This window comes from Micromesistius poutassou (genome assembly GCF_964030765.1).
Source record: "Micromesistius poutassou genome assembly, chromosome: 6".
Lineage (NCBI taxonomy): Eukaryota > Metazoa > Chordata > Actinopteri > Gadiformes > Gadidae > Micromesistius > Micromesistius poutassou.
The window spans coordinates 7,325,254-7,338,077 of record NC_140276.1 but is presented as its reverse complement, the minus strand read 5'-3'; the positions used below and the strand labels follow the sequence as shown (position 1 = coordinate 7,338,077).

Genomic DNA, 12,824 nt, shown 5'->3' with positions numbered 1-12,824 from the left:
TCGGTACGGTTGCCCACCGCTCCGTCTCCGGGTCGCGTCTGCCATGCGTACGGTGCGCAATTGTCGCTCGCCAGCAGCCAGTAATCCGTACCGAAGGCCAGCAGGAAACACAACGCCCCCAGGCCCCCACACAGCCCGGCAGCCAACGCGGCCGCCCCCACCCTCATACCTCCGCACAGACAGAACCCTGTTCTACTACTTCCACAAACCTCTTCACTGACCTGACCCCCCTCCCCCGACTGTCTGTCTGTTGGTCACCTCAGGGCACTTTGAACCCCACCTCGGTCGGGTCCAGCTGATCTGGAGGACCCGGACTGTCACGCAAAAAAAACACAACACACTCCCCCAGCCACTCCCTGAGACCGGGGGCCTGGTGACAGTAGGGTAAGCACTGCAGCAGGGCCTCACTGGGAATGTCGTGGACAGTGGGGAGGACCGGCTATTCTGGGAGTGGTAAGACTGTCCTGGTATGCCCGTGGCATTTAAGTCCAATGAACTGTTGCAATGACCTACTCCCAGTGGGTCAATGGTATGTCCCCACAGATATAGTATATCGGGGTGTGTTTGTGTGAGAGAGAGTTCTGTGTGTGTGTTTATGACATTCAGGCAGTTATAAAGTGGGTGTAACTTTCTGGCGTGAACTTCGGGATTATATTAGACCAGCAACGCTAACGAGAGGTCACCAGAGAGGTCATCTCCTGCATACCTGGAGCGGCTGAGGGGTTAGCCACAGGAAGCTAGCAGCAGCCAGGGTGATATTTATATCATAGCCGCCACACGTTCAAAACAAACGACACCCGGGACTCTGAAGACCATCCATGGCCTCATCTTTATTGGATGCTATACTGTATGAACCACAGTATATACAACATAAACACCAGGCCACGCACGCAATCTGACACTCCATGAACGAAAGGTAAAGTATGATAACTAGCGTTAGAAATGTAGCAATTTATGGGCGCTACTTTTATACACCAGAAGACTGTTCTTTAACATTTCTTAAACATCTTTTTGGTTTTATTTCTCTTTCACCCCCCCCCCCCCCCTCTCGTTCAGGGGGTCGGTCTTCATGCCTGCTTCTCGTTCTCAAAAGCAAAGCTGAGCTGTTTCTTCGGCGGTCTCCCCAGGGGCCCCTGGTGCTCTGCCGGGGTCCGGGGAGGGCCCGCCGAGGGGTCTTCACCTGCTGCTCTGGCCCCCTGGTCCTCTCTCTGCGGCTGACCGGCGGGGTCTAGTTCTAGGCCGTCCAGAGGCACAGGTCTGGGGCTGGTGGAGCACACTGCCAGAGTGGAGGAGGAAGCATAATATGGTCCGTATGATTTTATGGTTTCCAGTCGCAAAAAACAAAGGTTTCCCGGAAAACATATTGTAAAAAGGACTTAAAATGAGTCCAGGAAAGAGAAGTGGATTAGTATGTATTGCCTTCTTGTTTCCTCTTAAAACAGACAGGAGTCACTGCAGGCGTGCATAGCATCCCAACCACGAATAACATTACAATATATAATGTTGGAACCTTCGCTAACATCTCCAGCGTTCCAGCTCCAGTCCACTATGAAGGATTGAGTGATCTAGACTTCTATTCAAAGTGACTCATAGTTTATTAAGTAGTAGTAATAGTGAGTTTTTTAGATTCCACTGAAGAGCGGGTAAGGGTCGGCCATCTCACTCCTCCGGGACAACCTCATACTGCACACATCGAGCTTGGAACCCAGAACCTTCCGACTGGGGTTCAAACCCCCCTGACAGCCGACAAGGCTACCCTGCCCTCCGGTCATGCCCTCGTACCCTGATTGACCCTGATAATACGTTATTCCACAGTAACAATTGCATCATTTCACTCTGCCTTTAACCTTCCATTAAACCGCGTTGTGACCCCAGAGCCCGGCGCGGTGCCACCCGGGGGTACCTGTGTGTTGGGGGGTACCTGTGTATCCGGGGGTACCTGTGTGTTGGGGGGTACCTGTGTGTTGGGGGGTACCTGTGTGTTGGGGGGTACCTGTGTGTTGGGGGGTACCTGTGTGTTGGGGAGTACCTGTGTGTTGGGGGGTACCTGTGTGTTGCGGGGTACCTGTGTGAGAGCGGCTGAGGCCCGTCCTCTTCCTCTGGGATCCACTGAGCTCCAGACGTTCCCCCTGTCACCAGAATAACAACACAACACTCAGCGTCTTGAGTGACACCCGCAGGGACCCTGCATTGCTAGTGTGTGTGTGTGTGTGTGTGAGTAAGTGTGCACAAGTGTGTGTGTGTGTGTGTGTGTGTGTGTGCGTGCATGCTTGCATGTGTGTGTGTGTGTGTGTGTGTGTGTGTGAGCTTGTATGTACACACAAGTGTTTGTGTGTGTGTGTGTGTGTAAGTGTGCACAAGTGTGTGTGTGCGTGCATGCTTGCATGTGTGCGCATGTGTGTGAGCTTGTGTGTGTGTGCGTTTAAGTGTGCACAAGTGTGCGTGTGTGTGTGCGTGCATGCTTGCATGTGTGCGCATGTGTGTCTGTGCATTAGTGTGTGCGTGAGAGCGTGTGTGTGTGTGCATTTATGCGTGCGTCTGTGTATGCATGCTACACCCTCATGAGATCCCCTCACTGCATCGCCCACCTGCTATCTTAACACTACACATGTGCGCGCCCGCCCGTGTGTGTGTGTGTGTGTGTGTGTGTGTGTGTGTGTGTGTGTGTGTGTGTGTGTGCGTGTGTGTCTATGTGTGTGCACGTACCTGGGGGCCGTGGGAGGCTGAGGAGGGGTAGGAGCTGCTCTCCGCCAGACTCTGGCGCCGGTGTAGAGGCTTCCGCATCCTGTCGGTGGACGCCTCCTGGTGGAGGGTGTGACGGCTGTAGGCCGGGGTTTGCTGCGGGGGGGGGAGAGGTACGGGCAAAGAGGAGCTCAGAGTTTATTGTTAGTATCATTAAAAACAGTACATAGGACTTGTACTGGACATCACTTTGACCCATCGCAACTATTGCCGCCATTTTGGGAGCATAGGCGCATATTGGAATGTAAGTTATGACGTTGTCAGTCGTGTTTGATTTGTCATTGCTTAGTAATTCATTGTGAACTTCTTTGTCATTTTGGAGAGACGTTGTTGTGTTTGAGACTGCCACAGTCTCTGTTCCTCGTGGCAAAAACAGCGTGGTTTTCATCAGCGTAGGTTAAAGGTTGAATTTGGATTGAACAATTCTTCAACTCTCTTGATTCTCTCAATTGTGGCTCTCAAGTATCGCCAAGAACAAATCCCATGACGCATTCTGGTGTACAAGCCCAACACATTACGGCATTTATTTATATTGCGTTGGAGAGACTCATCAGTCCAAATTGCAGTGCTGGTACGTCAGAGTAAGCTTGATCGAAAATAATAATTGCTAATAAACATGTTAGTTAGTTGAATGGAGCTGACCCTGACCTTGTTGTTGAAGTTATGCAGGTTCCTGGAGAGTATGCGTCTGATGCTGTCCATCTCCTCCGGAAGGAGGGGCCTGCTCTGGGGGCGGGACTCCAGGGTGAGGGTTCTGCCCTGGGAGCAATGCTCCACTCTGAGAGGATCAAATCGGTTGTCAATCAAAGAGTTGATGGGTATTTCACTCTAAGAATATACAATAGTTTTCTTGCATTCAGTGTGTGAGTGGAAAGTGTGTGGAAGAACGTTCGAATAAACCGCAGTTGCGTTTTTGTTGTTTGTTGATGTTTGTTTCTGTCTGTCTCACTGTGTGATCGGCGTCTCCTCTTCCCCCCTCTGCTCTCGTCTCTCCAGTTCTTCGTAGACTCGGAGGATGCTGGAGCATTCCTGGCGCTCCTCGCGGATCAGGAAGCGACGCAGATACTTCTTGTTAAACTGCTCAAACCTCACATTCACAAACACACACAACAAAATCCACTTAGTAAGTCGCCCGTTGCTACGCTAATGCAAGTCGTACTTTGAAACGAGACTAAATTGTGGTGTTGGCCGCCATCTAGTGGTGAGTATAAGATAACAACATATTTTGAGGACATTCAAAAGCTCGGGGGAGCCTCTTCTACTCCTCTATAATGAAGTCAAACCAACTTGTCTTTCCAGTAGTGCTGTCCCCAATAGCCCACCACGTCCTCTATCCCGGCCAGCAGGTGGTCAAGGATCTAGAAGATACACAACAAACCTGAACTAGTTATGTAACACCAAACACACCTCCAGTAGGCTGTCAGACGACTAGCAGAAAATGCTGTAAATTAAATATGTATCAATTGCATTTCCGTGTAAAGCACTGATGATTATGATTGTATCATAATTTTTTCAGTGTATGTCTCGGGACAAATTGCCAGACTATGTCAGAAAGGAACCACATTTCTGGGGGAAATACGTTTTGAGGACTTGAAGTCCAACTACTGCCCCGTCTCACCCTGCTGTGGATCTCCTCGCTCACTGTGGGCAGGGCTCTCTTCCTCTTCTTCACCTCCAGCAGCTCCACCAGAGGCTTGATGGTCATCCCCTGAAACCAGACGACCAGAGGTGGACCTCACAACGGTGAGCTCACAAAGTAAAAGTCCTCACCATGAATATATATATTTTTTTAGGGAAACGTTCTTGATTTGCTGAATCAAGGTGTTCGGTAACAAGTCCAAAAAAAAAAGAGAAAGGGTTTCAACTTTGTTGAACCAGAATTGTTCACAGAAAAAAAACCTCAGAGAACACTCTACCACATTAAAAGTCTCCCACAGGAAACAGTTATTTTCCTTTGATTTCCAGTCCAGCCGTCTCTCACCTGCACAAAGACTGTGAAGAGGATGACCACGATGGTGGTGGTGATGAAGAGCCGCTTCTTGGGGAAGTCGTCGATGAGGAAGACGAGGGAGAAGCAGATGGCGCCCCGCAGGCCGCCGTAGGCGATGATGAACTGATCCCTGAAGGTCACGGCGTTCCTGCGCAGCTTGTTGACCACCGCCGTCAACAGCAGGACCCCTGGGGGGGAGGGGGGGGGAGAGAGGAGATCGGGATGAGGAGGGGGGAGAGCGGGGCAGTAGGGATGAGGTAGGGGTGAGGATGGAGTGAGGAGAAGGGTGAGGGGGGTAAAGGAGGGGTGATGGAGGGGGGGGGGGGGGGTGAGGAAGGAGTGAGGAAGAGGAGAGGGGAAGGGTGAGGAGGGTAAGGGAGGGGTGAGGCGGTTGAGAAGAGAGGAGAGCCAGGGGAGAGGAGAGAGGAGATCGGGATGAGGAGGGGGGAGAGAGGGGCAGTAGGGATGAGGTAGGGGTGAGGATGAAGTGAGGAGAAGGGTGAGGGGGGTAAAGGAGGGGTGAGGGAGGGGGGGGGGGGGTGAGGAAGAGGAGAGGGGAAGGGTGAGGAGGGTAAGGGAGGGGTGAGGCGGTTGAGAAGAGAGGAGAGGCAGGGGTGAGATAGGGGGAGAGGAGGGGAAAGGATGAGGTGGGGTGGGGGAGAGAGAGGGGGACGGTGGGTGGAGAGGAGAGTTTGCATTTGGTCTCCCTCCTAATATAATATTCTCAGAGATTCTGAGATTGTTCAAATATGTTGCAGTAGTAAACGCATAGTGTGGGAATGTGGAGGCATTCTGAGGTATCATAACACAGCGTTAGCTCATTGTTGGAGTTTTCAATGTATCTCGTGTTAACTGTCTGACGGGTCATTGCAGTAGTTCACCATTGGCCCGCTGGTGGCTTCCTTTCTCATGTAAGTGTGACCGTTGGGCCAGCTGCTGACGCTCCCTTATGGCCCTAGCTGTTGCCCTTTGTTGTTCACCCTTTCATCAAGATACCTTTTGTTCTCAGTCCCACTTTAATGACCTGCACCCCATATGTGAACATACCTCCTCACGCCCTCCCCCAACTCGCACGTTTTACTGTCCCTTCAACTCGGGGCGCTCTTTACCATGCTTTCAAAACACACAGGTCAGGTAGTTTGGTGGACAGTGTCTCTGTGTGTGTGTGTGTGTGTGTGTGTGTGTGTGTGTGTGTGTGTGTGTGTGCGAGTGAGTGAATGAGTGAGTGTGTCTGTGTGTGTGTGTTTGTCAGTGTGAGGGTGGGTGTATTTTTATGTACACTTGTGTCTGAGTGTGTGTGAGTGTGTGTGTGCGTGTCTCTGCATGTGTGTGTGTGTGTGTGTGTGTGTGTGTGTGTGTGTGTGTGTATGTGTGTGTGTGTGTGTGTGTCTGAGTGTGTGTGAGTGTCTGTGCATGTGTATGTTTATGGTTATGTGTGTGTGTGTGTGTGTGTGTGTGTGTGTGTGTGTGTGTATGTGTGTGTGTGTGTGTGTGTGTGAGTGTCTGTGCATATGTGTGTTTATGCTTATGTGTGTGTGTGTGTGTGTGTGTGAGTGAGAGTGTATGTGTGTTTATGCTTATGTGTGTGTGTGTGTATGTGTGTTTATGCTTATGTGTGTGTGTGTGTGTGTGTGTGTTTATGCTTATGTGTGTGTGTGTGTATGTGTGTTTATGCTTATGTGTGTGTGTGTGTATGTGTGTTTATGCTTATGTGTGTGTGTGTGTGTGTGTGTGTGTGTGTGTGTGTGTGTGTATGTATGTATGTGTGTTTATGCTTATGTGTGTGTGTGTGTGTGTGTGTGTATGTGTGTTTATGCTTATGTGTGTATGTGTATTTATGCTTATGTGTGTGTGTGTGTGTGTGTGTGCCTCACCCAGGGCCCTCCAGAGCAGGCAGAGCAGCAGCGTGGAGCAGACGAAGGGCCAGTTCCACATGTGGACGTCCTGGATGGTGGACACCCCGAGGAAGATGAAGATGAGCGTCTCGCTGACGCTGCTCCACATCTTCAGGAAGTACTGGATGCTGGTGTTGCTGCGCTGGGAGACGTTGGCCTCCACGTACTGCTTCATGGTGACCGCGCACGTCACAATGCTGCACACACACACACACACACGGAAACACACACACACACACACACACACACACACACACACACACACACACACACAGAAACATACACACACACACACACACACACACACACGGAAACACACAACATGTTCATAAAGCAGACAGAAGAGTGCACCGATGGAATAATGGGTGTATGTGTGTGTTTGATCGTGTGTGTGTGTGTGTGTTTGTGTGTGTCCATGTGATCGTGTGTCCATGTGATTGTGTGTGTGTGTGTGTGTGTGTGTGTGATTGTAACCTAACCCTAACCCTATGAATTAACAGGTGGGAAAAGGAGTAAACAAAGGAGAAAGGTTGGGGATCTGTGTGTGTGTGTGTGTATATGTGTGTGTGTGTGTGTGTGTGTGTGTGTGTGTGTGTGTGTGTGTGTGTGTGAGATTGTATGTGTGTGTATGTGGGCCATGTAATTGTGCATGGATGTCACTGTGTCTGGGAGTGTCCATGTGATTCAGTGGGTCAGTCTGTGCTGTTGTGCCCGTGTGGGTGAGTGAGCAATAAGAGAGGGGTGGGGAGGGGGCGGGGTGAGGAAGGGAGGTGGGGGGGCGAGGTCAGCATTGATATTTACTCTAATATAATTCCTAATAATAATAATAATTAATATAATTCTGCAGCGCATAGCGACCGGAGACGCGAGTACTGGGTCTCTACGTCTCCTGCGTAGCCCAAGGACTGTGCTTTCATTGCTAACATTTTCTGATGACCGCCCAAACAGATGTCATTTTCACTTTATAATTAAGATCCCCAGTTGTCCCTGAACAGACCCTTCTCACCGAGGTGTAGGACAAACTCAGGTGTCGCTCATTACACCAATTATTGGTCTGCTACTTTGACATACCGTGGCACATGACCCCGGGTTCATTCTGTGTTATCTTCAATACTTCATTCATAAAAGTAGCAGGACCACGATCAGTGGGATGAGTGACACCTGTGCTGTTCCCTACGACCGTACCTCTATAAAAACGGCCTACTGCGTCCATTAAAAGTCCATCACGTGGTCCACCGACTCACAAAAGCACCGGACGTAGACGCCCACCGTACCTTCAGCGTCTATACGTCAGAGAAGTAGAACTCAGCCTCACACCACGTTCACACCGCACACGTCCGTCGACGGACGACAGAGAGGTACGGGGGCTTTTTGACGTATCCTTGTGTCTTCCCGGGATGTATTGCAAAGGCGATTTCATTGGACAGTGTATTTGCGTATATTTGCGATCCGATTGGCCGACGGATCCGTCGCTGCCTGAGACGTTGAACGTTTTTTGACTTTTGACTTTTTTTTTACTTTTTTGACGCAACGGCAACGGAGCCAACAGAACGGACCCACAATGCATTTCGAGAGCGCCCCGTGCAAAGTCGGATCTATGGATCCATGCAGTGTGACCGCGCCGTTAAGGGCTGATCATGGTTCCACGTCGACACAACGCAACGACCCCACAGACGCTTCGACACAGTTGAGAACCTGCTTTGGTTCTGTGTCGGGTTTTAGTGAGCGGACCGATCACAGCCCTTGCGGCTGCGTCGCCTCGACGGAAGGTTAATGTTTTTTTGTGGAGGCGCACGTCAGGCCCTCACGGTGGACACAAGTAAGCCCCGCGCGTTGCGTGAACGTGGGACCAGAATCATCCCTTTGGGCTCCCCACAGCGTCCACGCAGCCCACCCTCCCCCAGAGACTCACGCCATGATCCCCGAGAGGTGGAGCATCTCGGAGGTGAGGTAGGACAGGTAGGAGTAGAGGAACACGAAGAGCGGCGCGATGACCTGCGCGCGCGACGTGAACCTGGAGGTCAGCGCGGCCAGCAGGCCGAAGAACAGGCCCAGGCAGAGGCCCCCCAGACCCACCACCACCACCCGGCAGCCCCCCAGAAGGACGTCCACGCCCGAGATGGTGGGCATGCGCAGGAAGGATTCAAAGAGCTTATAAAGAACCTGGGAGGAGGAGAGGAGGGGAGGGGAGGAGGGGAGAGGAGAGGAGAGAGGGGGAGAGGAGAGGAGAGGGGAGGGGGAAGGAGAGTGGAGGAGGGGAGATAGGAGAGGAGTGAGGAGAGGAGAGAGGAGGGGAGAGAGGAGAGGAGAGAGGAGGGGAGAGGAAAGAGGAGAAGGGGAGGGGTGGAGAGAGGAGAGGAAAGGTGGGGAGAGTAGAGGGGAAAGGAGAGGAGAGACAGGGAGAGGAGATTAATTGTTCAATTCAAGACAATAATAAATAATTCATAATTACTCCAGCAATAGTGCTTCACTCTCACCATCGGATTTTATGGATTTTCACATAAAATAACCACTGAGTCACTTGGCAAAAATGGACTACAGCATGACACACAAAACACGACGAGTTACGAGTTATCTTGCTCAAGAAGTCGGACCTCAAACCTTTCAGTTGGGAGTCAAACACCTCTAGCTTTAACCTACCTGCCTGATGTCATAACATTTGGAATCACTTGGCACCAAGGTTAAGAGTTAAAGGTCCCATGACATGTCACCAGGTGTGAGTGTGATTAGCCGTTACACACCGTTTTGAAAATCGGGCTCTTCTGACATCACAGGTGGGCGGGTTCGCCTAGATGTGTGACGGACAGATGAGCAACGTTTGCTACGGTCCACTGGGACAGCTGGTGGACTGATCTATCCAGCACACATCTAGGTGGACACTTGTGATGTCAGAAGAGCCAGATTTTCAAAACGGCTTGTAACGGCTAATCACACTCGCACCTGATGGCATGTCATGGGACCTTTAACTAACTAACCCCCCTCTGACCTTTACCCCCCCTGCCCCCCCCCCCCCCCCCCCCCCCCCCCTCACCACAGTGACGGCGTCGTTGAGCAGCGACTCGCCGAACACCAGGATGTGGAGCTGCTCGTTGACGTGGATCTCCTGGAACACGGAGAGCACGGCCACAGGGTCGACGGCGGCGATCAGGGAGCCGAACAGCAGGCAGTGGAGGAGGGACACGTCGCCCAGGGAGTCCTGGGCCAGCAGGCACACGCCGTACAGCGACAGCCCGATGCCCATCACGTTCCACAGGGTCCCCAGCACCGCGTACCTGGGACACACGCAGACAGCTACAGCGGCGCCTAGCGTCTGGCTGACCTGGTGCACCAGAGGACGCTGCCTAGCTCGGAGCTAACACGCACCAATCAACGGTACCTAGCATCTAGCATCTTTCTGCTTAGCTTGAAGCTAACACAAACCAATGAACGGTACCTAGCATCTAGCATCTTGCTGCCTAGCTTGGAGCTAACACGTACCAGAGGGCGGTGCCTAGCATCTAGCATCTTGCTGCCTAGCTTGGAGCTAACACAAACCAATGAACGGTACCTAGCATCTTGCTGCCTAGCTTGGAGCTAACACATACCAATGAACGGTACCTAGTATCTAGCTTACGTACACCAGAGGATGCTGCCTAGCTTGGAGCTAACACATACCAGAGGGCGGTACCTAGCATCTGGCTAGCAATACCAGAGGATGGTACCAAGCTTCTAGCAAGCACATACTTGCTGAGTCTACCTAGCTTGGAGCTAACACATACCAATGAATGGTACCTAGCTTCTAGCTTACATATACCAGAGGAGTCTACCTAGCTTGAAGCTAACACATAGCATATGGTGGTACCTAGCTTCTAGCTAGCACAAGTCGAGGATTCTACCTAGCTTGGAGCTAACATGTGCCAGAGGGTGGTACCTAGCTTCTAGCTTACATATACCAGAGGATTCTGCCTAGCTTGAAGCTAACACATACCAGGATGCTTGAGGATGCTGCCTAGCAAATACCAGATGATGGTACCTCCCTTGGAGCTAACACATACCAGAGGATGCTACCTTGCATCTAGCTAGCAAATACCAGTGGATAATACCTGTCTTCTAGCTATTAAAACCCATGGGATACTACCTAGCTCCTAGCCAACACATAGCATATGGTGGTACCTAGCTTCTAGCCAGCACACGTAGAGGAGTCTACCTAGCTTGGAGCTAACATGTACCAGAGGACGTTACCTAGCATCTGGCTAGCATTACCAGAGGATGATAACCAAAGCGTCTAGCAAGCACCTACTAGATGATGGCACCAGCTTCAAACGTACACATAGCAGACGATGCTACCTATCTTGGAGCTAACACATACCAATTTATGCTACCTAGCTCGGAGCCAACACACATCAGCGGTTGGTAGCTAGCTCCTAGCTAGCACATACAAGATGATGGGAAGCTAGCTTGGCCCAAGCACGTAGCAGAGGATGCTACCTGGCTCCGAGCTAGCGCGTACCAGATGACGGTACCAGCTTCCAGCTGACACACACCATGTGACCTGGCTCTAGCTAGCACACACCAGAGGATGCTTCCTAGCTTGGAGCTAACAACTACCATAGCGTGCTGCCTAGCTGGGCGCCAACACACACACACACACACACACACACACCAGACGCTACCTAGCCTCACGCTAGCACATACCAGAGGATGGTACCTAGCTTGGAGCTAACAACTACCATAGTGTGCTGCCTAGCTGGGCGCCAACATACATACACACACACACACACACACACACACACCAGAGGACGCTACCTAGCCTCACGCTAGCACATACCAGAGGATGGTACCTAGGTTCTCAAAGAAGAGCCGCCCGGGCAGGAAGTAGCCGGCGTCCAGCACGATGGGCGGGAGCAGGAAGAGGAAGAAGGCGTCGGCGCTGAGAGTGGGCGGGGCCGAGTGGCGAACGCCATAGATGACCCCGCCCACCATCAGGCCCACCATGATGAGCAGGCAGCTCTCCGGGACGACGGCGGGGACCCGGCCTGACCAGTGGAACCCTGAGAAGATTAGCCACAGGCCGCTACTCCTACGTGAACTGCTCCACAGACACACACCAGCACCGCGCGCCGCCCTGCTCTTTTCCGTTGACTATTAGGGGGCTCATTGTCGCCCCCCCCCCCCTTTTTCAAGGGTCCATATTAATGTGCCGAACGTCAATGATTTATTTAAGCAATCTTACACTCAATGGCGTTCTTGAATGTCATTGTTGGCACGCGAAGCACAGCCGTAGGAACGAGGCGCTCGCACGCTCGAGTTCCGAAGTCCTGTGCTTCAAGTACAAGTCCTGTGCTTCAAGTACAAGTCCTGTGCTTCAAGTACAAGTCCTGTGCTTCAAGTACCAATAATGATGACATTCAAGAACGCCATCAAGTGTAAGATTGCGATTCAATAACACAAACCATCTTCATTATCAACAATATTGTAAAATATTTTCATATTGTGGGGTTAATTTGCCCTCAAATTCAAGCGTTCTGCCCGAGTTCATCTCCATCGGAAAATAGTTCCTATGGTAACGATAGCCGACTCTTGGTCAGTTGAACGTTGTTATGGAAACTAGGCTCATGAAAGTAGTTTTGGCTAGTTAGCGATACTTTCTGTAATTAGGCATGCTCTTTTTGTCCGTTCTTTCACCAGGCATTTAAACGCGCTCGAGAATGGGAATTGACCAATCAGAGTGCTTGCTTAAACTTGCGTGTTATTGAATTGAGGCTCATTGTCGCCCCCTTTTTCAAGGGTCCATAACGTGCCAAACATCAACGATTTGAACTTTCAATCCGAGTATTATTGGTATTATTGGTGTAATTGTAAACAATGTTTATGTATCCTTTCGGGGGTCTTATCGTTTTTCTCTTTGGTAAGAAGAATGGTGAATCCAGGCTTACCCAACTTGGCTAATGAAGCTAGCATGATCCACAGCACGATCTCGAACGGTGCCTGGACATGGTGGTAGTCCACGCTGAACACCCTGAGAGCCACGGGGACGTCCAGGAGCAGGCCAGCATCGCTGCTGTTGTGGCCCAGGCTGAGGGGCTGCTGCTGGGGTGGCGGGGCCTGGGCAGGGGGGGTCAGGCTTGCACATGGAAGAGAGCAAGCAGCTAGCAGCAAAGCACGAGTCCACAGTCCGGCCATCCTGTAGCCATAGCTGGAATGACACGGGGAGGGGG

The 12,824-nt window shown here is 51.4% G+C and overlaps 2 protein-coding genes across 3 annotated transcripts in view; both read right to left on the bottom strand.

Moving 5' to 3' along the window:
• Positions 1-203, bottom strand: part of LOC311344987 (transmembrane protein 182-like) — a 4,959-nt gene extending 4,756 nt beyond the window's left edge. For both annotated transcript variants that reach the window (XM_084469346.1, XM_084469347.1), the window contains exon 1: positions 1-203. This exon is cut by the window's left edge and continues 1 nt beyond it. In XM_084469346.1, the coding sequence (XP_084325472.1) occupies positions 1-167 (167 nt within the window). In that variant the 5' untranslated portion in view covers positions 168-203.
• Positions 204-1,067: 864 nt separating this feature from the next.
• On the bottom strand, positions 1,068-11,773 carry LOC311344894 (sodium/hydrogen exchanger 2-like; the record flags this gene model as incomplete). Its single annotated transcript, XM_084469227.1, has 12 exons — positions 11,435-11,773; positions 9,659-9,899; positions 8,540-8,790; positions 6,607-6,824; positions 4,724-4,920; positions 4,361-4,450; positions 4,030-4,100; positions 3,692-3,829; positions 3,391-3,520; positions 2,707-2,838; positions 2,066-2,129; positions 1,068-1,276 (listed from the first exon to the last, which is right to left on the bottom strand). The coding sequence occupies exons 1-12, from the start codon at positions 11,599-11,601 to the stop codon at positions 1,068-1,070; spliced, it is 1,908 nt and encodes a 635-aa protein (XP_084325353.1). The 5' UTR covers positions 11,602-11,773.
• Between the last annotated feature and the right edge of the window lie 1,051 nt (positions 11,774-12,824).